The sequence below is a fragment of the Vanellus vanellus genome (assembly GCF_965231255.1).
Source record: "Vanellus vanellus genome assembly, chromosome: 11".
Classification (NCBI taxonomy): domain Eukaryota; kingdom Metazoa; phylum Chordata; class Aves; order Charadriiformes; family Charadriidae; genus Vanellus; species Vanellus vanellus.
The window spans coordinates 20,725,444-20,752,345 of NC_138916.1; the positions used below are offsets into that span (position 1 = coordinate 20,725,444).

The following is a 26,902-nucleotide window of genomic DNA, read 5'->3' on the forward strand; positions in this document are numbered from 1 at the left end:
AGGTTAAGATTCCTGAACTTCCAGGCAGGCTTTCAAGGTTGTAATTTACATTTGGTTTCTGCAGGCTTACAAAGCTAAGGCAGCAGACCTCAAAACTTAGTCATCAGCAAAAGGAATATAGAAAACAACAAAAGTGGTGTGGGTTTTTTTTGTTTTTTTTTTGGTTTTTTTTTGTTTTTTTTTTTTTTTTTACAGTAGACCAACAGACAGGCAAAGCAAGCATGTCAAGAGACTAGTCTTTCAAGGGGTACAGCAGGAACAGTTTTTCTGGTTCTCACATCAATCGCTGAGCAAGATGCAGGCAGCTTCCATAAACATTTCCAGCAGTCACAACTGCCAGAAAGAAAAACAGAAGGCCATAATCTTATTTGTATGTCTGGACACTCAGTTTTTATCTTTTCCATCTCTACCTGTGCCCCAAAGCATAACCACTGATGCAAACAGCTTCAGTACTGTCCTTTTATCTTGAGGGATTCTTCTATGTGGATCTGCAACCCAAGTGAAGTACAGCTGGCATTTGATATGCCAAAAGCAAAGTAGGTGCAAGTCGGAGAGATGACAGCATGCCAAACCCAACACGGCACACTGCAGCTCCAAAGTGAGCAAACTACTAAGGCTGCTGCCTTGGGGCACTCAAAGGTAAAGGAATGTATACTACACAGAAACCAGGGCAACAAAAACGGCAGAAGAGCCCCTGACGCTTTACGCTGAACCTTAAAAAAATAAAAAAGTTTAAAAGTTACAGCTTCTTTGTAGTTTGTTCTACTACAGAAACATCAATGGATTATTCTAAGTGAAACACAGCATATCCTTCCCTCTGTCCTCCCTCCACCCTCAACATTGTTCCTGCACAAGTTATATTGAAGGAAGCACGGGGTTCTTCCTTTGTTTGTGAGCAAGAAAAAGAAGGAAAAAACCAACTTCCACTCAACAGCAAAACTAAACAGAAGCCAGGCTACTTAAAGTACTAAGTGTTCCCACACAACATTTACCCACCAACTTGAGATCTTTCAGCATAAAACCTAAACAAGGACAAAAGAGATTTAATATACACTCCTCCACAGATCCAGAGCGCAGAAAAATAAAAAGGCATAAAGGAACCCTGAGTGATAGACAGCATCTTCATTTTAACATTACTGTGACGCACAAAGAGAATGTCAGGGTTAAATTAGATACTACACTAGAAAAATATTCCCTGGAAAATAACACATATCTCTACTGGTAGGAAAATGCAGATTGAAACGCTCAACAACTTAAAAGTCCTTGCTTCTATTCTTTTTCATGTGTTGTGTAATTTTGTACTGCAGCAGTCCTCTCCAGATCAGGAGTTCATTGCCAAAGCGTCCAAGCAATCTAGCAGCATAGACAAAAAGCTTCCTTTTGGCCAACTGCACGTTTATACCTCCCTCGCTGTTCTTTAGAAAGGGAATACTTTTGGGTTTGGTTTTTTTTTTTTTTTGATGGATGGCTGGCAAATTTAAAGTCTTACTGCTTGACATCAGTGGCTTATTATGACAAACAGATTAAATAGGTCCACCTTTCTCACTCCTTTTGTTGATTAGAACTCGATCACTTCTTTACACGCTCTCCGTCCTAAGATACTCTAAACCTACAGTTTTTCCACAGTGCAATGCTCTTAACAAGCCTTTCAAGGCTCTTTTCTAATACTTGCTTTCTTCTTCACAATATCCCATGAAAGGAAGATGAAAGCATATAGGAAAAGAAAAACGTTACCTACACCCTTGCCTTAAAAGTGCTGCCATCACAGTATTACTATGACCTCACCTTATTTAAACAGGTATCTTCTCACATGCATTCAGGATCCAAATTATTTTAACACTCCCCTAGAAGCCAACAAGATTTTCTTGCACATTACTTTTGCCTACTCCAAATAGCCCCAGCACACAACAGAAAGCAACTTAAGTTGTTATATCTCATCAAATACACTCTAGTTACATTCATTCAAACCAGTAACAGCAACGAGGTTGCACAGGAATCACCTAAGTCACCCTCTGTAGACAACAAAGTTACACTGAGTTACTCTTTTAATGAAGACATAAATTTGACCTGCAGAAGCCTAACAACTCATAGCAACACATGGTAAGAAAGCAACACAGCTCACTTCCCTCACCGTGGACAAATTACTATCTCCCAGTTACAGGCTGAGGGGTCTTCTTTTCTTTGCTTAAAAACAAATTTTATTTCCCGTAAGAAGTATTGAAAAAAGCACAGCCCTAAAAATGCCTTTTTTCAGATATTTTTTTGGCATGTGTTGACAAAAATTGCCCTACAAAGTATTTTAATTTCAGTTTTAATTGAACATGAGGGCTTCACAAGCAGCCAATGACCCACTTTAGAAAAAACAGCATCCCCAAATGAAGGTAACCTGAAGATAGCCCTGTTCCTGTTTTCTCTCACACTGTGGTGCTTCCTATCATTATAGCAGCTTTGGTCAAGACTGCAAGCGGAATTTAGGAACTGTTCCTCCCAGTGACAACCACTTGTAATTAAGCCTTACTGATACTGCAGGGCTCAGCTTTCGTTAAGTTACAGGATGAACTCAAAAAGCCTCCCATGTAATCATGTTATTTGAGTAAACTATGTATTTGTTTACTCTATTTTTAAAAAGCGAGAAGAGATCAGGTTTTGTTTTTGCTAATACTTGCTATTAGAAAGACATAAACTCTGTCATGCCAGACAGGAACAAAACGGGCAAGGATAATTTCACCGAGAGTCAAGATATCCATAAACTCTTCAACACTACAGACTGTACTGTACAACCCGATTTCAGTAAAAACAGTTCTTAAGTACAGAATTTACCATTACAGGAATTTCTGAAGGTGCATGCAAAGGGAGGCAAAGAATAAAGTCAGTCCAGTTAACAGCTTCAGTACAGCAGTGACTGGCACACATGCAATGTCTCTTCAGCAAGGAAGAAGAGATGGCATTCACCAGCCACCTCCTGCCAAAGTCATCAAGGGATTTAAAACTGGTTCCAGCTTTGCTATAATGGCTTTAGTTCTACACTTACTTTCCATCTTTTCCATGGGGAAGTAACCCATAAAGTTTGTGTTGTGTTGTTGTTGGTTTTGGTTTGTGGTTTGTTTTTTTTTTTTTTTTTTTTTTTTTTTTTCAATCAAGTGATATGATCCTTTACTGGTTGAGGAGGAATCTATTCTGGATAACTCATTATGTGGACTACATATGACTAGAAGAAAAGTTTAAGTTGCTAAAGAGCTTAAAATAAAACCACAAAATTAAATCTTTACTTCAGAAAGAGGTAACAAAAACATAGATCTACTCAAATCTTACTTTTCTGGCAGTGGTTGGTGGTCCAGCAGCGGTAGTTGTACTCATTGTTAATAGACGTCTTCTCACACAATGGCTTCTCTTCCATTGTTCCTGGACACAAGTCCCCACACTCCTTTGGAGGTTTATTCCCAACAATGTAGTTATTGGACACTGCATCTAGGATGAGAGACCAGTCCACCGTGGAGAGGTAACACAGGTCAGAATTCTTCTCAATCCGTATGGCCCCGCGGGTTATGTTCCTCAAGTTGTGAAGCCCAATCTCTTTAAGATTTGTCATTTCAAAGATAACCAAGGCATAGTTGTAGAAGAGGTTCCTCCCACGAATGACTGTGAGGTTGGGGAAGAGATCACTGAGGCTTTCCAAGCCTGCCACACGGAACAGCAGCAAATAGTCAGTTATGACAGTGAGCTTTGGGAAGCGAAAGTTGCGGTAATCCTCTGCTTTAGAGATGAGCAGAATTTGAAGGAAACCCTCAATTACCGTACAGTTCTCCAGGCGTTTCAGCTCATGGATATCATTGCGAATGTCAACATTTGGCCCGCAAACTGAAAATATAAAAGGAGACAGGAAAGTTAGTAAATAAGGCGTTTTGAAGCCTTTTGAAACTGGAATGCAAGCAGGATATTCTGATGGCCATACAATTTTTCAACTTCTTAATTAGGTTGCAATGTTAAAATAGGAAATGAGTTCTTGATTTACACCTACATTGAATATTCATCTCATTTAACCTATCACTATAAACACTACCAGAGACAGCACAGAGATGCGAGCTATCTGCAATTCTTCAGCAGACAGAGAAATGTTGTTTTATTATTGTTGTTGAAAAGAGCTGCATTAGATTGAGGAACATAAAGATAGAATTATAGAATAGTTATAGGTTGGAAAGGACATTTAAAGATCATCTAGTCCAACTCCCCCCGCAATGAGCAGGGACATCTTCACCTTGATCAGGTTGCTCAAAGCCCCGTCCAACCTGACCTTGAATGTTTCCAGGGATGGATGGGGCATCTCCCACCTCTCTGGGCAACCTAGGTCACTGTAAAAAATGCCTTCCTTGTATCTAGTCTAAATCTACCCTCTTTTAGTTTAAACCACCACCTCTCGTCCTATCGCACAGGACCTGCTAAAAAGTTTGTCCCCATCTTTCTTACAGGCCCCCTTTCAGTACTGAAAGGCTGCAGTGATGTTTCCCCGGAGCCTTCTCTTCTCCAGGCTGAACAACCCCAACTCTCTCAGCCTGTCCTCATAGGTGAGGTGCTCCATCCCACTGATTGGTTTTGTGACCCTTCTCTGGACCCACTCCAATAGGTCCGTGTCTTTTCTGTGCTGAGGACTCCAGAGCTCAACGCAGTACTCCAGGTGGGGTCTCACCACAGCAGGTGAAGTGAGGTGATTACGATCCCAGTAAAAAAGGCATAAACTGAATGCATTTGCACACCTGGCTTCAAATTACATCATGATGTGTGACCAGACCAGAGGTTCAGCAACTTGACTTCAAACAACTTCAAACAACGCTGGTCATTATGTTACTAATTTACCCCCCCCCCCCCCCCCCCAAGATATATGCACATAAAGGATAACACTTTCCAGAAAATTACAACTTATTTCTCAAATCTCTCCTTCTTCCCAGGGTCACATGCCAAACTAGCCCTAATTCTTGAATGCTAGTCATGCAATGGATCAGCAACAACACAAAATCCAGGGAAAGCGGGTCAGCACTCCCTACCCTTCCACTGGGAAGAAAAGAAAGTGGTTGGACTTGTAGCTAATGCACTGAATTCCTGTTTGCATGTTCCAGCAAACCAAGTTTCACTGATTTTGGCACCAAGATACAAAAAAGTTTACTGAGTTCTAAGAAACACAGGATAAATTTATTTACAAGAACGCACAGCATCACAGCGAGGAACTTCCCTTGAAAACAGCAGACTGAACTCAATGCACTCTCAAGAAAACAATGATCAGAAGGATTATTCCCTAATAATTCTGTGTATCAGGTCTTTCCATATTAGACTCATATCACTGTAAAAATTTTAAAGGCGCTGGAAGAAAAGTGTACTAATAATGTAATAATTAGACACACAAAATGCACTTTGATGTAAAACGAACTATGGAGTGCAGAGAGCTGTTGTTTTTGGAAACCCTCAGAGTTGGTCTTCTGTGAAAACCATGGAAAAAAAGATTCCTATTCCTCAGAATAGGTAGTAAGTTGCTTGTAAGCAAACAAAAGTAAAACACCAATTTATTTAAGCAAGCCAAAACTTAAACCCCAAGCAATTCAATTTTGTGGAAAGGTTCTCTTTTTATGCATGCTAGGCTTAATTATTTTAACAACATCTTTTCCTCAGACAAGGAAAAGGTCTAAACAAACACTGGAGCCAAAAAACTTAAATTCTAACCCAGACAAATTGTCCAGAGATTCAGAAATTGCACTGACAATAGAAAGCAGTCCTTCCATCCCACAACACTTATCTAAGGCTAATAACTTAAGCTAACAAAGGATCCAGAACATGAGCATGCTAAAACCACAGCAATTCTAATATCCAACAAGGACTTAAAGACTTTTAAGTGTTTAAGACTAAAGGACTCTCTTGTTAGAGGAACAACATAAAAAAACAACAGGGCGAGATCTTTAAGAAACAGATGTTTTGTACACAAACTATTACCTAATCTTCCTTCTTGTAAAAATCCAAGCTGAAAGCAGAGGCTATTAAAATGTGACTTGCTGCACTAGAAGCAGCTATGTGCAAGAAAGTTCATTCCATAAGAAAAAAAAAAAAAAAAAATAAACAACAAACCAACAACAACTAAACACCAAAACTGATGCACAAACAGTAACACTTGGCCATCACCATGGGAAATGCCCTTTTTAGTACATACTGACTACAGAACGATTGCATACTACTGCCTGGAATAGTGTCAAGGCTTTAACTTCAGGAAAACGTTAGAAAAGGTGAATGGGTTGGCGTTACCCAGCTTTAGAAGCCAGATGGGAGAGGGGGAATGTTAAAGAATTCCCAAGATAGTAGATCTGATAAGAGATGTACTGGTCATGCAGTAGAAAGGCAGGCTTCTCTCCTGAATCTGTAGGAAAGACAACCTCAACACAGATTAACCTCTTTCAATAAGCTGTCTTTCTTTCAACTTCAGAAATTTTCTTCTAAAGGAACAATCCCTCCACCCACCCTCAAGAGACAGTGCCCATTGCCCAAAGGGCAGCCCGACAATAACATGAGTATATTTACACATCGACTCTGGGCTTCTCTTTTTTAAAAAAAAGCAAGTTGCAACACAGAGTGTTTTTCCCAATTAAACTGTTTTGGATTATGTCTCTACCTGCCGGCAGGACAAGGTGAAGAGTATGGTTCCTGTTATGGCAACGCAAAAGTAGCAAAATTTATTTTACTGCCATAAAATTTTAGAAAGCCTAACTGCTCCAAGCCCTTTATTTTCTTAAAGAAATGAAATTTGCACTTGCGCTGACATTTTGTAGGCAAGGTTCCAGAGTGATGGGTTTAAAAACAGCTGAGTTACAATACCCTAAAGAACAATTTGTAAGAGAAATGGCAGCAACTGTTAACTAAAGCGTTATATATCTGTTCATGTGTCTATTCTGAAGCTGGGCTTTAAAGTCATACTGCTTTTAGCGTTATGTTTGTTTCAGCTTGAAAGTTACTTAATTTTAGATATTTAATGCTTTTATAAATCAATGAGATTTCTAGACTTCATGGCAAATGCACGCACTCACTTGCCTCAATTATGAAACACCATCCCCTTAATACGGAAAAGGATAAGTCCAGTGGGCTCTAATGATAGAAACTCATTACAGATGAGCATGCTGTTGATGTTTTTGATTTAAGAACTTATTAGTTTATCTAGCGAGTTATGTTTTGCAGAACTTCATGCATATAATGAGAACTGCAGAGACTCAAACATGGAATAGTACAAACATCTTGGTCCATACTGACATTTGGATAAAACAGTTCCAATTAAAGCAGATGGATTTATATTTTTTTTTTTAAGAAATTTCTTTTAAAATTCACATTGCTCAGGAAAGTTAATTATACCACAATGCATCGTCTTTTTTCTCACATTTTTCTCACTGTCCTGAAAAGGACAGTATGAAGAACAAATTAATCGGAGCTCAAAGTCAACTACAATTTCCATTTGGCTGTGCTGCGTTTTCTTTGGATCCCATTTTAGAGAAAGCGTATATGGATTTACAATATAAACTGGTCTGTCAGAATGAAATGTACATAAAATGCTCTTTAGAGCATTTATATTCCATTTAGCAGTTTTTGATATTCCAGTTTATAGGTTTTTTTAACATTACTAGTATTACTTACCTTTGTTTCATGTTCAATTCAGAATTGGAAATCATGTATTTATTTTGCTCGCTAACAGAAAATAAAAATGCAACATCTGCTTATTGCCCTGCCCCACTTGTTTTGGGTAGATTATAAATACCCAGGATAATTACCCATAGTCAGATTCATGCTGGTTTTATTCAGCTGTTTACAGATTTCCAAGCCTTTCCTTAAACTGCCTATTATTTCTCAGACTCATTCTAAATTAAGCACCTAATTCTGAGTGAGAAATTAGTTCTTTAAAGAAATATTTATTTGTTTAAAAGATAACTCCTGAATACAGTAAAATACCGAAGAGAAGCAATGCATTCTTTACCTAGACAAACACAAATGCCTCCCTGGAAGTAGCGCTTTAGTCCAAAAGTAACCGATTTCACTTACTATCGAACAAGAAGCTCGCTTGTGATGTTCTTTTCAGGGGCAAGCTACAGGACAGGTAAACTTTCAAAGGTAACAGAAAAACCCACTCCACACCACAGTCTTTCTGAGGATCTGCAGCCCGTTCCTAGTCAGAGGACAGATCCAAGCCTGATCGTGTAACTGAGACGCAGGTCAATGAACTACCAGGAAAAATGACTGCGCATAACAGGTTCATATGATGAGCGTAATTAATGCGACCTGCAGCCTATTCTTTAATCTGGCAGAATCTCCTGGCAAGCCTCCTTTCTAAGCGCTGCTGCAGGCTGGGGCACCGAGGAGCAGAGCAGAGGCTGTGAACAAACACGCACACTGCATAGCACACAGGTAGCACATTGACACTACTGAGCACACACAGATTGGGCAGACTAAAGCAAAGCTGCATGTGGCACAAAGAGCTCAGGGTACAGTGATCCAGTAGTTTTTTCTCGACCTTAACTACAATTTGCTAATGCTCTTTTTGATCAGAAAAATACGTTTTGACATGGAGAAGAACCTTGCCACCTTGAGAAACACCTGCTATATAATCATCATTTATCATCAAATAATAATTTACTCCATGCAGCAGGTCTTTATTCTTCTTACATACCGCTAGTTATTCAGGTCACTAGCTACTCCTAAAAGAGCTTGCCTGTTGCCCTCCAGTGTTTCAAAGGAACCATTCTTTCTGCAAGATGGCATGCTACGAAAGACAATTCAGCAGAAAGGCTGCTGTTCGACAGCCTGTAATGCAACTTCTGCTTGCTACAGCATCTGTCACAGCTGTACATACCTTCACAGCAGTTAATTTGTTATCAATACTAAGGTGTTAGAGGGCAGGATTGACAGTTCACACATTCGCTTTTTTAACAAGAGAAGAATTGATTTCCTACAAACCACTTCATTGCGGTGTAGTTCTTGCTTGCAAATTTTTTATTCCTCCCAGTTACCCCATTTAAGAGTTCTAAAGAAACACAACTGGTTACATTTTTCTTAGAAAAATACACACCTTCACATTTCAAGCCTTGCCTTTGGCCCTTTACTTTTCTGGGTAATGTTAAAAAGTTGTACTACACTGAATGGTCCCAGTATCCTGCCAACCAGCCAGAAGTCAAAAGATGGAGCAACCATCACTATCTGGCTCCCTCAACACCAAAAAAAATAAACCCCAAACCCAACAAAAACGCCCAAAACAAACAAAAAAACACCAACCACCAAAAAACTCTTAGGCAAAGCAACACCAAAGTCAGCTCTGAGTCATCGAGTCATCCCAGCACAACCCTTTCGCAAGTCTAAGGCCTTTTCAACCTAAGTCTGCTCCAGCTGGGTCAGGCTTTCCCTGGCAACAGAGACTTGTTCAGCCTGTGCGTTTCTGAAATGAGAATCAGGATAGATTGCTTGCCATTAACATCTAACTAGCAATCTTTAAATCAACTCCCATTCACCCTTCTCCTGTTTTATATACTCATGGTGTGTTAACAAAGCAACCGAGGATTTCCCTTTGTTTCCAGTCTTTTGACTTCCCTTCTGTGAAAACTGCATCTTTTACTTCAGAGTAGACGTGCAAAGCTTTATCTTAAATGAGGAGCCTGGACACCTTCAGCTCTTCCATTTAAACAAACAAACAAAAAAAAAAAACAAAACAAAACAAAAAAAAAACCCAGAACATATCCCCTTACACTGGTTGCTGAAAGCAAGCACTTGAAGGTGCACAACTTGTTCCAATTCCGTATTGTCCTCCTGCCCAGGGGTTAAAAAACCCATTCTGAGGACAAAGTCTGTGATCCACAAGGTTCAAAAGGGTTCCTTTAAGGGAGGGCATGAGGTTGCTCAACTTCTCATCTACCCTGAAATTCTGTACAGTGGTAACAAGTACAGTATGTTACCATCAGCCCTGGATGATTTCCTACGCAAAGAAGGAACTGCAAGGCCTAATACAAAAAACAATTGTGGCCAGTTCTACTTTTAGCAGAGTAGCTTGCTCACACCACCACCGGAAAATTCTCACTTTGCCAATAATGGCTTTTTCTGAGCACACTCTACTTCAATGAGAGGTTTGCTCTCCCAGACAGCTACTGCTACTTCATGGTCAGAGAAGAGCTGATGTTACTGCACACAGTAACACCACACTCTCCCAAACCCCTCCAAAGGGGCTTGACCACGGCATCCTTCAGTAATGTCAGCTCAGACCTATGGGTATTTCTGGTAGATCAGCACATCTTCTGAACAGTGTCGTTATTTATTCCCAGAGCCACTTCATTTTCACCATGTATTTTTTTAGTTTTAATCTATGGCAGGTCCTTATTTAAAAAAAAAAAAAAAAAAAAAAAAGAGGGGGTCCAAAGCAGCTGCTGAATATGGCTGCAGACAGTAGCCCTCATCCCAGATCCACAGCATGCAGTGTCCTTTTTAAGGCAAGCATCTCCACAGTTACCACCCCTCTCTCATAACAACAAACACCATGTTTATTGCATTGGTTGGATTTAGACCTGCATGGATTTAGGCCTGATGGATTTAGGCCTGCACATTGCCTATACACGGGATCAACTCAATAGAGGGGTTGTCCGGCTGTCGTGGTTTGGCCTCAGCCAGCAACAAAGAACCACGCAGCCGCTCGCTCGACTCCCACAGCTGTGGGGAAAATCGGCAGAAAAGGGCAAAACTCGTGGGTTGAAACAGTGTAATTTAACAGAACAGACAAAGGGAAGAAGAAAGAAAAACAATAACACCGATAAAGGAATACAAGAACGCGATTACAGTACCGCCGCGAAGCGCACAGACCCGCACGGCCGCGGCCCACCCCGGAGTGGCGACTGCCTCCCCCTCCCCGGCTAGCGCCTCTTATAGCCGGGCATGGGTCACGTGGGATGGAATACTTGCCTCCCCTGCCGGCTCCTTGGGGAAATTAACCCCATCCTTGCCGGAACCAGGACACTGGCACATAGGAAAAAACCCCAGTGGCTCAAAAAAAATTCCTTGCTGACACTTAAAAGTTAAAGAACAACTTTGGCTGATGACAGCACCCTCATCTCCATGTTATCTGGAAAATTGGTTTGAATCAGGTTAGGAAAAAGGAACTAAACATAAACTAAGCCCACCAGCAGATCTCAAAGGAGCCTCTTTTCTACCCAACTGCAATTGCTCAGAAGGGAAGCTGGACACATCAGTGGAAACAGAGAGGGAATAGTCTGAAAATGTTACCCTACACAGATTAGAAACAGGGAAAAGTAGAACTTGACCTTAACCTCTCTCTTCATTCTTACTGCTAAGTATTACACTTGTTTTAAGAAAACCATCACGACTGTCATACAGCCCTGAAGAAGAAAAATCTTTAAGTGTTTTTATTCACTCATCTCTGAACAGGGAAGTACTGCAGTCCATGGCCTGGTCATAAGCCTAGTTTGCCCCTCTAGTTTCACTGCAAGACTTGGAAGGCAAAGGTAAAAACACTTGGAAGGAACCAATTAGCAACCACAATTTCCCTTCGAACCCATGAAAAGTTTCAGCATAGTTGCACCATCTGCAGACGCAGGGGAAAAAAATTACTAGAGAAGTCTAAGGATTCTTTAATTGCATACTATGCAAAGAAGAAATTAAATGTGGAGTTCACAGAAATCAGTGGTTGGAGAGATTGCTTATGACACTTTACATTAACACAGGATTCCACCACCCACTGAGCTCTTGGTTTTGCCTTCGTAGTGACACTATGAATGAAATATATATTTTAGTGTCTTTAATGTACTTACACAACCTCCCACAAAATTTCTGTACTCTCTAAGCTCACCTATCCTGCATGTGTCACATCAATCACTAGATCTCTTCCCAGGGAAGCCAGCTTCTCTATTACCTCTTGGGATGTCAGAACCGGTAACAAGGAGGGAACTAAATGTACACCACATGATTCAATCTGTCTCCCTAACCACTGAACTACTCCTCTTCAGCGAATATGCTACATAAACTGCTTTACATTTACCAAGATTTTATGAAGTTACATCTGGCTGTGTGGGAGGGGGGGAGAATAGGTAAAAGGCACCCCACAATCCAGAAAACGTCAACCATTTAAGCTTTTGCTACGCAAGTATGTAATTGAATTTCAACTTCTGTATTTCTAGCACTAGCACAACACTGACATCTTTGCAAAACATGGAACAGTCAAACCCAAACAAAAAACAACTCTCTCCATTTGAATATAAGTTTCAACAACATTCCTGTGCATTAGATGTATAAACAAGAAGAGGGCTTGGGGTTTTTCTTCATTTAATTAAAAGTTAAGCTTTAGAGGACAAAGCCAGACCACTATGATCTTCTAAACACTCAAGGGACCGGAGATTATATTGCAACATTCCTTGTCATTTCTGAGAAATATAGTCTATTATCATTAATTTACCTTGTGTCACTCATCACTCCTAACAACCTTTTACAGAATTCTTCTCCCAGATTCGGAAGGAAAAAGTGGTGTCACAAGAGGCCCATCAAATTTGGCCCAAACACCTCAAAAAGCAACTGGATTCCCTTTCTCCATTCTCGTTGTCTCCCATAGCCCTTAGAAAAATACACGTCCTACTTTAATTTTCTCTTTTACCACTCTACTAACTATATATTCCAAATCCAAGGGCCACTGTGTTACCAAGCTGACCAGAACAAAACATTCACAAAAATAACACACAGAAGGACTACAACCCACATCTCAAACTCAAACTGGCTCCGCCTTTTTGCTCCTGCAATTTCAGATGTCATTGGCTAAAGATATCTCTGGCATTGCTGCTTTCCATGAACTTCCTCCAAGTTCCCCATAAGTTTAGACAAAAAAAATTTTCAGAATAAATCATTCTTCTGTCCCTCATCTCACTTGCTTTCTCTCTGCCAACATTTTACTTTGAATGTCAACAGGAACAGCAGCGTAGCAAAAATGGAGCCAACAAAATGAACTGAATCCCTTTAATAATATTGATTGATGCCTTCTCTACACAGCTCACCAGAGCAAGTAGGTCTAGATTTAGCCTAGCTCACGTGAAAGCATCCTCATGACAAAGTCATCCCTGAATTAACCCTCTCTCACTAAGACTGTACTGACCCAGCACATCCCTCAGGGGTTCCTCCAAAGCCACATCTGTTACCTCCTACTACTGAAACAGCGTTAACATGAGCAAGTGGCTCAGTTGGCACAGATTTCTGTTTGTCTTCATGGGTACACAGGGCAAAAATGGAGGAAGCTACTATAGAGCTAGTAACGTTCAAGTGGCTGAGCTTGCATGATCACCCCAGAACCCTGGGCTATCAAACCAAGTAAAAGTACCACCAAACATTAAACTCTGATCTGCAGTGCCCAGGTTATGGAAAACGCCTGCAAGATTCTCTGCCACTCAACCAAAGAAGAAGAAAAAAGACAAAAATCTATCAGAAAGATCAAACCTACAATAAATTCCTCACCCATTAATGACTAGTATATTTCAAACATTGAAAGCCATTATTTGAGTGTTAAGGCTGGAGCTGAACATGCGAACCTCTGGCGAGATGTTTCTGTGTATTTACAAGGAAGGGAAAGCTGTTTGAAGCACCAGCTGAATGCAACTGCAGAATAATTCCATAAACTACACGGCAACACTTCAGAGTCACAGTATGGTCAAATTTGCCAGCTTGTGAGAAAATTGTCAAAGTCAAACGAAAAAAAAACTGCAGAAGAAAGCAAGTGATGCCTAAATCACTAAAGATGAGCCCCATCCTCACAGGAAGACAGACAGACTTCAAACCTCTGTACTCTTTCTTACCCTGCATTATCACCTTTCTGACAGCACCACAAAATAAGATCATGCCATTCGATACAAAATACATAACATAGAAGTGAGTAGGTGGCGTGTTATGATCAATAACTATGAGAGTACAACATTTTTTTAACTGTGATAATAACATTTAAACCGATGCCAGTAATGCCTGCTAAAGCAAAAATGGAAGTCTGAAATTACAAGCTGTTTATAACACTGACTTTGTGTTTCACAGTCTGTCATGACAATAGAGCTTAACAGAAATTGTCTCTCCTGGGGAATGTTCTTCTCCACCTTAAAAAAAAAAAAAAAAAAAAAAAAAAAAAGAGATGTGCACATGATTTTATTTATTTTTAAAACTGTTGTCTACACATCCAAACGACTCCCGACTGGCTGACAGAAACCTACGGGATACACACTTAGGGAGTCAGGATAAGCAGCCAGTTCTTCCAGAATGAAAATTCATCATGCGTTGGGCTCACAAACTCACATTTAAGGAAACTTCACTATGTTCTTAGCTGCCTGCTGAGTTGCCATCCTGCAGTAATCTAGGAAACCCTCCTCTCTTTAAAGTTTTTTTAGATTTTTTTTTCAATTTTTGAAAAATAATCAGCCAACCAAGCCAGATCATTTAGGCTTCATTAGAAGCAAATTGACAAAACAGTATCATAACATATAATTGTATCCATAATGGTCAACTAAAGGATTTAATAGAGTCATCAGAATTTATACTTAGATCCACAGAAAAATTAGAAGTCTGATGATATTACTCTTAATAATATGCAACACGTGGCCCTGCTATCCTGTGCTAACCATCTCTTACGTGATGAAACACAGAAATCCTACATTCTCTGGCCTTCCATAGTAATATTTCTGTTTTAACAAACCGAACTAAGACTTGCATTAATCCCATAGTTCCACCTGAACAGAGGTTTAAGACAGTTTAAAAAAATTAAAAAAAATCATCTAATTGCAGAGGAGAAAGACAGTGCTATGAAACTTTCTTCAACAGAACAGAGAGCCCTCCCACTCCTCCCTTCACAGGGCAGCTACCCTGCTTAAAATCACATAGGTCATGCTGTAACCTGCTTTCTCAAGGCAGTTACAGTATGACCAACTTGCAATCCCCAAAAAGGACTTTAAAGGTATTAAATTACATACGTGCAGGTGCTGTGGGGCTTTCCAGTTATGAGGTAACCAGATTGAAAAAAGAACTTTCCTCTTCAAATACAAGGTAAAAGCATGTGGGTTGGCACCAAAAGACAAGGTGACTAAGTAGTTCAGGTCTTATCAACAAAAACAGCTGCACCAGAACACAATTTAAGGCAAATATAAACCAAAGAAGTAGCTATACCACTAGTTCTTACATGAACTCACTTTTCTGGCCAATTGGATGCTTCTGACTTGATTTTATTATCACAAACACGACCCAAACAAGGAAAGTGTCCTTTATAGTAGAACAACAACATTCACACAGGGTTATTTATTGTCTCGGGGGCATCACAGCACAATAACCAGGATAAAAAGAAAACAAAACACCTCTGTGATACCAGTCAAGGTGAGTCTTGCCACAAACAAAGCACCCTTAAAGCACACAGGTGAGAAGCAACCAAATAAACAGTGTTAAGCATGGAAAACGAGCCCTTTTACACACAGTAAACTACCAGACTACCAGAACTCCAAGGTTTTCACTTCTCTGAAGATAAAGAAAAGCTTCCGATCCTAAGTATAGGATTTTCAATACATCTATGCAGATCTTCTGTTCAGCAATTAATTGACATTCACTGTAAAATAGTGGAAATTAAAAAAACACCTAAATACACATCTCCTTGAATGTTTACTCCCAGTCACGCGTTCACACTTGGCTTTTAAGTTCAAGGTGACATTTCAGCCCATACTCTCCATTTTACATTTACATACCACCCAGACATCAGGTTACCAACCCTATATGCAGGATTTTAGACACTGCCTATGAGCACTATGGGTGATGCACAACGCTATAATTCTGGTTAACAAAATAGTTTAGGTATTTAATCAGCCTAGCTGTACTGAATTCTATTGCTTGGCAACTGCAATTATTATCACAATAGCCACTTTTATTAGAAGAGGATTGGAATGGTAGAGCAAGCAGGAGAATTACTATTCATCCTCTGGCAGGTATTTCTGGAGAGCCTGGGATGCAAAAGGTTGCCCTAACAAATCCACCCATGAGAAAGCACTGGGTCCAATTGGGTTAGAGAAATACAGCCATGTCACATCTCATTCAACTACTCATCATCAGGGATTATCTATTCTGCTCCTTGGGGGAAGAGTATTGGAAGAAAGGGAAGCAAGAAGTTATGGGAGATAGGACTTCCAGCCAAAGCAAACAGCAATATCAAACCTGGATGCTTGAGACACTCTCAACTTCAGGCACTTCCTTTCGCTGGGATCTGCAGCTGCACACACTCATCCCAGAAGATAAATCAAGGCTGAGATGGAGATCTCCATCTTCATCATTATTTTTACCCTATACCTTGTATACACAACCAACTCCTCGCAAAAGATACAGCTGGAGAATATATACTTGAGTTTTGTGAACTCCCTGGTATAATTTCACTATTTGTTCTGGTCATGAAGAAGAAAACATAAGAAAATAGAAGAAATCTGAGCCAGAAAGAAGAGATGGATAACATCAAGCAGAGAAAAACAAACAAGTGCAAGAACAGAGCAGTGGACTAACTCTAACCAATATTGTTCAATCGCTAAGTTTCAGTTGTCACTTAAATACATTAACATAATATTCTGATAAAAAAAAGAAAGTTAACTATTTCATTCTGCATTTATATTTCGGGGTGAGGTGGTGGGGGGTTTTGCTAAGATTACTGGGATTTAGTAACTACTAAATGATGCTGATTTTTCACTAAATATGGTTTCTCTCTTCACTTGGTACTTTTACTAAATCAAAAGATGAGTAATATATTTACTCAGTACTAACATCTTTGTTCAGTTCTACAGCTCTATATTTATTTAGGACAATACAAATTTAGAAATCTGGTCGAAAGTAGGGAATGTTACATGGGACTTTTTTCTTTAAAAAGGTTTCAACTTGGTTTTATTGTGGATATCTACAAAGGGACATATACGAACCAAGATTTAACTTGGAAAAAGAACTTCAAAGTTACATTTAAAGTTAACTTGTTGCGTTCACTATGAAAAATTGGATCTAAATATGCTTTACTAGGCTTAACGTGAACAGATTCTTGAAAAGCACTATCATTAGAAAATATCATTATGTTAAAAGATCTTATCCTCTCAAAAATCAGTTTTCATCTATATGGGGGGAGGGGGAACATCTTTTCAGACTCGAGTTTTCATAACTACAATAGACCTTACCAAACACCATGACCCGGCTGACTGAATAAAATAAAAATATCCTCCCTGGATACTTCGGGAGTGGGGCTACTGCTCTCAAAAGCAGGTTTAGCACTAGAGCACCTGGAACCATACAGCCTGCTGAGCATGCATGTTTCTTCAGCAAAGTGATCTGTCTCTGTTAACAAGTGTGTACCACTTAATATTTAAATTATTATAGTAAGTAGATTTATAATTTATCTATAAGAAATCTTTCCTTAGAGAATTTAAAATTAAAAATTACTTTAAACAATGAATGTTATCCACTGCAACAAATTAGAGGAGCTAGACAAAAAGGGAACCAAGAGAAGCCACGTGAACCCAGTAATACACTCTTAAATATATAATCCTGAATGATAATGTGGAAGGTGTCCCCCGCCCAGGGAAGGGGAGTTGGAACTAGGTGATCTTTAAGGTCCCTTCCAACATACACCATTCTATGATTCTATGACATATTCTTCAGTTTCATTGCATTCTGAAATTGTTATCATGCGTAACAATACAGGTACTTTGTATTGTGTGAGATAGACAAAAAAAAAATATTGACTGATGTTCAATAGATGCCATCTCTCAGAGGGACCATGAGCAGAAATAATTCTGCACGCCCCTTCACAAGAAGGAAACTGTCACACAGGCAGAAGCTGCTCACGATACTTCAGAATTAGGCTACAGGATTGCAGCAAAGAAAATCTCTCTCTGGATCCAACAAAGCTTTGGCAAGACCGCTTCCTTCGGACACAAGGAAGATTTCACCAAGCTCTGAAATCCCAGAACTCATTATAGCATCCTGCATCGTCCCCCCTCCCAGTGCATGGCAAAACCAGCTGCCAATCCTGTAAGGTAAAGGAAGAATCTGATCTCCACTGCAACGGATGTGCCACTACAGCCACCCCCCCCCAAAAAAAGGAGTTTGTCTGCCTGTAGTTATGATTTGCCTGCCCAAACAACAGTAAGTCACATGAGCCAAACAGCTCCTGCCAACATAAACTGCATCTACAGGGCAGATGTTTGATGGCATAACTACATTGGGTAACAGTGCCATATACACGTTTAAACACAGCTATACTGCAAAGCTTAAAACTACTTCTGATCTGAGAAAGAAAAACATAAATTAACAGAACGGGGGGGGGAGAAGAGCATAGGTAAAGAGGATCTGAATGGGAAGACACAAAAAAAAAAAAAAACCTCTTCTCCAACTGCTAGCTTGAAGGCAAAACCATCTGGAGAGCACAGCTCATGGACAGCCCTTGCCTCACTTGTCTGACAGCTCTACTGGCCTCTCATCGCTGTTGTGAAAGAAAACCACGGTATTTATGCAAGGCTAGTTGGTTCCATGTTAAGAAAACATATCTGAGCGGACTGTGCTTTGCTTTACCACATGCCAGCTTCATTCAACTTCAGATTCAGAAACCAGAACTTAAGTCTCCTTATTTCCTCCACAATTAACCAGCAACTTGGGACAAAGAGAAAGTCCTGAATTCACAAACCACCCCCAGATCTGTAAAAGGTCACACAGAGTCTTTAATGGAAAATCGCTTTGAAAAAGGCAACCACCCAAAAAAGGGAGTCCTCCAGTGACCGAATGACTGTGTTGGGTAGCACCACAGTCACCTCTGGTGTCCTCAGTGGACAGCAAAAGCAGACTTGTCCCCATCATCGTCTTCCTTTCCCATACTCCAACTGCCAGAAGAGAGAGAACAGCCCTTCCTTCTCAGTCTCTTTTTTTCCTCTCTACTTGCCCAAGACACTGGCTCACCTTGACACAGACAACAGCTGCCACAGCGTAAAATGCTTTTGTGCACCCTTGCGTTAGGGCTGACAAAGTCACACGTTACTGTCCCAGCTGCTCCAGTTCCATCCAGCATCTCTGCAAAAGCCCATAGCTATCAGCCACCTCAGCTGAGACAAACTAGAAAGTCAACAAACAGACATACTTCCAAGCTACATTTGGTAGAGGACACAGGAAGAACACAGAAGAGTCATGCTTCAATCTCAACTCAGATACCCAAAGCTGAGTTAAGCCAAAGAGGAAAATAAAAGACAGCACAGATGAATCTGAACAGAATTTCTAAGTGCTAAAGTCTGAATGATCTCACTTCCGGCCCAAATCATATTTTGATATTCCTTGCCAAATCAATCCCAAAAACCCAACTGAGACAACCTGTACAGGAAAAGGGGGGGGGGGGGGGGGGAATAAAGAGGTAATCTAAACTAACACACAGGTCAGTGTTCCTCCTTAAAATGCAACGCATGGAATAGATTCTATTTAAAGATGACTATAATGGAACAGATGAAAACAAAGAATTTAAAAGACAGACTCAGAAGTAATCTTTGTTTTGGTGTGAATATGAACACACCCATGCTGAGGAAGGTGAGAGACAGGAATGGGTCTTTGTGCAGACTGTTAACTGATTAAAATGTCATAACAAAAACAGAGTAGCCAGTGAACTAATAGATCAAGTGAGCTCCAGTCATAGTAACCAATCCAAAGGATGACATTTTATCTGAAAGGAAAGGCTGGCCAAAAGGGAGTAATGAAAAAGATATCCATCAAAAACCAAAAAAACAGCTCTGAGCACACAGCCAGCAGCAAGACTGCACCAAAACTTACAAATGAAGTGTAAAACATCAGACTTGGTAATCCTGCTGCCAAGGAATTGTTTACCACACGACGATCAATATTACAATACACACACAGATACGTATTTTTATCTCAACCTCTATTTGACCCAGTGAGAGCTACAGACACTTTCTCACACTAATTCATACTCTTCAAGGAGAGTCAAGATGGGGCAAAAAAAAGTTGGAAGGATTTCAGATTCTGTCCCCTTTCAGCCCATTTCCACGGAATGGTACCAAAACAATCTTACAAGAAACAGTTCAGAACAGATTTGTGCTACCTGAGCGCCTGATCAGTAAAGCAACATACTTCAGCATCGCAGCAAGAGGTTTCATTCACACAATAAGCCAAACCCTGGCTGTGCTATCAGTCCTTTCAATTCATTGCCCTTCCTTCATTGGATCAAAAGCAAAGCATCTTTTAAAAACTCCCCTGAAGGGCCTGAACAAGTGCTTAAACTTCCAAGATCTATCCTCTATAGCCTTGAGCAAGAGTGACAGGAAATAATTTTTTCCCCTCAATGGCTGTTTTAAGTGTTTCTTTTTAAAAAAAAAAAAAAAAAAAAAAAAGGCCATCATCAGTACTCAACTCACTATGAATTTGGAAAGTGCAGTTTAGGAAAGGAGGAAGAAGGGGAAGGCAATGGAGAGAGGAAGATGATGTCTGATTTTCAGCCAATCAACTTGAAAAATCCTTATTTCAGTGAACGAGTAAATAAGCAATTTCAGATGTTTTAAGACATCTTGCATTACCTTCTGAAACATAACCAAGCTAAAGCGAAACTAAAGCGAAAATGGTTAATTACATTCCTTATGCTCCAGAGTATTTCAGCAGGCTACACATTTATGTTCTTCTGAAGGGCAAGTTGTTCTCTTATTTATTGTTTAACACAAACATAAACACAAAGTGTCCAGTGCTAACGTGGCCATTACCAGTTTCACTAAAACAGAGAAATAGAACGCTGCACGCTTTCTGCTGTTTTAAAGGCTTTAAACCTATTCTGTTTCTCTGACATTTTTTCCCCCCCCTCACTCTTCTCCGATACAGATCACAAAAACAACTAAGACATCTGACATACAGGAGAACATCCTGCTGATTAAGAAAAAACAAGAGCACATTACTCTTGAGAGGATACAAAGCACCACTTCCTAATGCATTCTACTTTGTCAGCACAACAGGCTTCTTGTCATTTCAAAGGGAAACCGGTCATATTGATTTTTCCAAAACACAACTATAATAAAAATATTATGCATTTAATTGGTTTAACAAAATGCTTTTGTACTGGGACATATCAACATAGATCCTACAAGACAAGGTATAAGGTATCGAGGTGTGGCTTTAAGTATTTGAAGATTCTCTGCAAACCACCGCTTTAAGAACTGCCATGATCACTCCCTAATAAAGCTCTCATAAATATCTGTAAAACTAAGGCAAGTCTTTTTAAGTGTGGCAGCTCTTACCTCTGAATTCACAACACCCTTAAGAAACACCAAGCTTCTCTGAAAACTAGTGTCCTTTCCACGGTTCACCAAATTTCAACCATGCAACTCAGTCCTCCATGTTTGCTCAACTTTTTCTAGAGGAAAGGAAAGTTCTTTACACCCTCTCAGAGCAATTTATTTCTCTAGTTGTTCCCTTGCAAATGCCAGACCAACTGAATCAGCTTTTCTGAATCTGAAAAACACACACCTAGCCTGTCAAGAAGACTGGAAGATATTTTTCCTGTTTTGTTTATAAATTTGAAAATCAAGATGTTCTCGGACAGCAAGATCAACCATCTCTTTCCCACCCTTTTCAGTTCTCTACAATCCTAAATATGGCAACATTGGGAAAAGCGTGTACACACTTTCCAAAGAAAAATTATATTTCTTCTTCTCCTAGTTCTTTATTTCTGTTTTAACACAGCATATCAGAGTGTACATCCATGACAAGTTTCAATGGTTCAAAGACCATATAAAGAGTTGTACAACAGAACACAGATTGTTATTTTGCCTTCCAAATTACCATTTCAGAAAACATCTTTAAAAGCAGGATTTTGAGAGGGATGCAATAAACAGAGAAGAGGAGGCAGCCTTACCTCACACCTCCTCTTATTCCTCCAGGGAACTAAACTAAGTTTTCTCTTCCTGAAATGATACGTAAGGCTTCCTTACAGTTTGCTTCCAAGTGGAACAGTATATATATCCTCCCTTTAATTTCTTCCAACAAATCCCCTTTCAGCAGAATTCACTCTCACATATTCAATGTGGGCAGAGTCTAGTAATGTAATTTAATAGTTCCTAACAAAAAGAGTTTTGCTAACAGTAAGTTCTAGGAGGGAAAAAAAGAAATTTTAAATCTTACCTGCACATTACCACAATGTTTCTAATTAGTATCTGTCAAAAGAGTACTAACCCCATTTCATCACAAGAACAAAGCTACAAAATGACAAGATCAAGGATTCATCAAAAGATAATCGTAAACAATAACCAAGATATGCAAGATTTTCTCTTTTCTCCATCACACAACACTGCTGTCCCTACATCCCACTCTCTGTCATTGCACAGTCTGACATCTGTTCTGCCCTCACGCTGCACAAGAGCAGGAGACTTTCACAGTAAATAAATAGTACCTGGGAGCAAAAGGATTTAAAGATAAAATCTTCTGAGCAAAGCGACAGAAACACAGGTCAATCAGAAGGTATCTCCAGTACTGAGAGGACTAATGAAAAGTTTAATCTTAAGATTTTATCAGTAGCCACTTAAGAAACCTCGTCCCCCCCACCTTGCTGAAGAGCATATTTTAGTGCCCAGATCATCATTACTTCTAGGTAACTCAGCTAGCCAGACCATCACACTTTCTTCAAAGTCTCCCATCTCAGACACCCACCTGTTCTCACTATAGACATTTTTGTACTAACACCCAGGGCAGCATTGAATTACTTTAGAGTCACTTCCACATTCCACCCTCAAACTCCCCTCCCAGAAGCCATCAGTCACTCTCGGCTTTCACACTTCAGTAATTTTGGAATCAACAGGAAATGGAGATCAATTGTGATTTTACTAACTCAATAATGACTCATCACTCAACTCCCCTTTGCCTTCAAATTCATCTGTGAAGAGACATGATAGCGAGGCCAAATTAAAAATAGCAAGCCTGGCTTGCACACAATTAACACTCACTTGTCCATCAGATTTGCCATGAATTGCGACATATTCAGGCATCTTGAGAAATCACCACATTATGACCATCTTTCTTATCTCCCTGTCAGATTCCAAACGCAGTTACAATTTGGCTTTCTTAGCTTAACCAGGAAGAACAAACAATAAACAACATTTATTGCATATACCCATTGTATTGCATTCTATAACATCCATCACTCAATTTGAACATGCCTAAGAGTTAACTGCCTACCAATGCCTCTAGCTAGTGACAATGAATCTTCTATTCTTTATATTATGCGAATCAAATCATTAGATTTCTTTCTGCTTACATAACATCCAAGCCAAAAAAAACACATTTGCATGAAATTAAAAGTCAATAAAAAACAATTATTTCATTTGCAAAAATAGAAAATCATTTTATATAAACCACTTAAATGCATTCTTCTAAAAATAAACTTAATTACAAATCTAACATGAAATTATAACAGCATGTATTAAGGCAAATGCCTACTGCAATTTGAATAAAAATAGTAAGCATATAATTTACACAAAAAAGTTTGGACTGGTGAATTTATGTTCAGTGCTCTCTGAGAGCCACCTTTTGTGGAAATGCTAAGATAGCTTTTACATTCAACAGCTATTTCTGCAAGTGCCTCATCTCAGTTTACTCAAATGGTTCAGTTCAACGAGCAATTAATTCCAAATTAAAAAGTACTCCTGCATAGGAACCTGTGAAAAAGTCAGTGGGCAAGATCTATTGGCTCTATACTTTTGAGAAACAATAACAAACTATTTTCTCTATTGATTTTTTTTTTAAATCATGCCTCTCCATCACACTTGAAGTTTTAATTGTCTCAAAATTCAGATCTGCATTTCAATTAAAATTCCCTTTTCCATTCAAATAAAAAAATAACACAAATGAGATGTAATCTACCAGAAAATATACCAATTGCCATTTTGTCAATTAAAAATGTGAAAATTAAGGACCTGAGTAAATGTATCCAAGGCATCTATTTATTTACATGAATGTACAGAAATGGCAAATGCTATTCATGGGCAAAAAAGCCTGTGTTTTCCAAAAAGGTTGTATTTGCAAATCAAGGTGTTCCAACAGTTGTCAGCCAATAAAATATTCAGCTAAAAATATGCAAAATTAGATTAAAACTGTGTATTTAAAGCAAGCTCTTCCTGTGTACTGTTTCAAGTCACTATGAAAATCACTCACACTCCATCTCAATAAAAGAAAAAAAAAATATGTTACTAGTGCTCTGAGGCCTTCATACTAAGGAAGAAATAAACTTTGAAGGACAAATTGGACTGAAATTCAAGACATTTCCACCATAAGGTTACAAAGCTAGAGTTGTAGTGCCCAGCGGAAGCATCCAAATTGTTTTCAATTCTGTAAAACTATTACATTCATCAAGCACTCAGTCTACAGCTTTTGCTGAAGCCTGTCTTTGCTAAACAAACTTACTCCCCATATTTCAGTACAAATAATTCAGCTACTTTGAGAAGATGGCTGGATGGTAACACGCTAACCCTCATGTTCAGATTCACAGTGATTTCAGCAACAAGCCCCTGCCAGCCAGGGGGTGGGCTGCGATGCTGCACCTCAGAGGCGATGCAGAGCCTTTCATGCGCGCACTGAACGCCCATGAACCCACAGGAGGTATTTTCCCTTTCCAGTCCCAGAGTCCTGAGTGATGCACAGTGAAGTCACCGAAACCCATCTTTCATGGTACAGACAGGAAAAGCAGGGAGTAGTGCTTGTTGTTGAACTGTGATAAAGCAATCATTTGTTTTGCTTCTCCCTCGACCCATTCTCAACCACACAATCCCATCCCCTCAGGCTCTCATCAGCCCATCCATGAGTCAGTGTAACTTGCTAGTTTATTCAGTTGAGAGGAAAATGAACCCTTTCACCCTCTGAACATCTCAGCAGTTTTGATCACACACAGGATCCCACAGACCCACAGCCTAAAACTATGTTCATCACTTTCTGGGCACCAGGCTCGACACCAACAAAGCCAGCCTTGCCGTCACACTCTTTGTCAAACAAGACATCAAGGAGCCACATAGTGAGCATGTGACACTATCGAAAGGTTGATTATTGATAGAGAGGGAGAACAGAGGTGGACATACCCAACCGGGGTATGTAGACATATTAAATGAAGATGCCCAAAACCAGTGGACAATGACAATTATATCCTCTGCCTCTCTACTCTTTACTTCTCCACCACCCACTTCTTCCTATTAAATGGGATTCACATATTCTCATCTCACTGGGTCTGGGACAAGCTGCGAGGGTGTTAAAGACACACTTGAGGCATGAGACACCACAAGCAGTGACAGCCATCCTGAGGTCAGAACAGAATTTTGATATCACAGTATACAAGGCCTGTAGCCACACAGGCAACAAGCAAGAAACACCAAATAGCTCCACACTTCTGCAAGCACAGTCTCTCCTGAAGAATGAAATCCTATGGAATGAACAGACAACATCACAGCCCATTCTCATAGGGATGCCAAACCATGCCCAAGCCACCTCAACTTTTGCCTAACTGCACACGACACCAGGTAATCTTAACGGTTGCCTGTGAAGATCTGGGGTTTATTTTTAGTGTAATATACTATCTCCTTACTAGCCAAGATGATTCCATCACCCTCACCCTCATACTTCTGCTAAGAGTAGAGTCTTCAAACACCTGACAATGCACAGCTTTACAGTGAAAGTGCCTTCACCTGAATGACAGAGTCACATGACCATCTTAAGTCACATCAGGGTTCTAAAAACAAGTCTTTTAACCACCCCTCAAGAACAGCATTTCTCTCTCTCTTTTTTTTTTTTTTTTTTTGCAAATGGGGAGGGAAATACAAACACCCGGAGGAGGAATACAATTTCTTCCCAACCCTTGCATACTGTCAGCTTCTGAAGCACGAGATGTGATCACTCCCTATTTTAGTATGCATGACTACCAATGTTGTTGCTCACAAAAATTATCCGGTCCCTTTTAAAAATCCAGTTACAGTATTCAAAGTCAGGATTTTCTACTCAACTAGTGGATGCACAGAGGTGTATGTACTGATAACAACATCTTGCTGTACTTCATTTGCTGTTCATGAACAAAAAAAAAATAAATGCTTGCTTTCAATTTATACTTGTCAAATCAGTATTTAAACAAAACCAAATCTGGAAAGAAAAACAAATGTGAACACAACTGTGCAGCATTACGATACAAGATCTGATTCCTGCATTCCAATTCTCTCGCCCTCAAACACTGCAACGTATTGCAGACAAATTAAAAAATATAGTCACTGATATCAACTACCAAAAAAAAAAAAAAACAAACAAGAAAATCCTCAGACGATGTTGTCTTAGCCAGTGGAATGTGTAATTCTTGTCTTCATACCATCACTTTCATGAAAAATACTGGAAATATCTTTTTGCCAGGTTAACCAACTTTGACTTCAATCTTGCTGACATTTCTTAAGTATAGCTGAATAATTGCATTCATATGCAAATAGTACAATAAGCCATGAGTAGCAGCACTTGCAGAGACACCCTCACAGAGACGAGCATTTACTCTGCCCAAGTCTAATCTGCAGTGACATATCTGAAATCAAACAAGGCCCAAAAGGTACAGCCCCAACCATTTACAGAAGGCATATTTTCAGCCTGGATATTGTTTTTTCTTTTACTTTGTGGTGTATTTTTAAATATTAAAGAGATGAAAGAATTGAGAACCAAGATTGCATCTGTTGCCATCACAATTTAACCACAGTCCATGTATTTATACAGTGGAATCTCCAAAATAACACTGCATCTGTTAAGATGACAGCGTTTTTCCATGGGCTGTGCTGTGTTATAGCAGAGTTACTCCAAAGCTATTGCTTTTGAAGTGCTGATTGCG

At 39.6% G+C, this 26,902-nt stretch overlaps 1 protein-coding gene across 1 annotated transcript in view; it reads right to left on the reverse strand.

Moving 5' to 3' along the window:
* Nucleotides 1-2,493: 2,493 nt before the first annotated feature.
* LOC309676054 (insulin-like growth factor 1 receptor) overlaps nucleotides 2,494-26,902 on the reverse strand; it is a 34,735-nt gene continuing 10,326 nt past the window's right edge. The window contains exon 2 of the mRNA XM_082488508.1: nucleotides 2,494-3,858. Coding sequence (XP_082344634.1) covers nucleotides 3,302-3,858 — 557 coding nt within the window. The 3' untranslated portion in view covers nucleotides 2,494-3,301. The remainder of the gene's footprint in view (nucleotides 3,859-26,902) is intronic.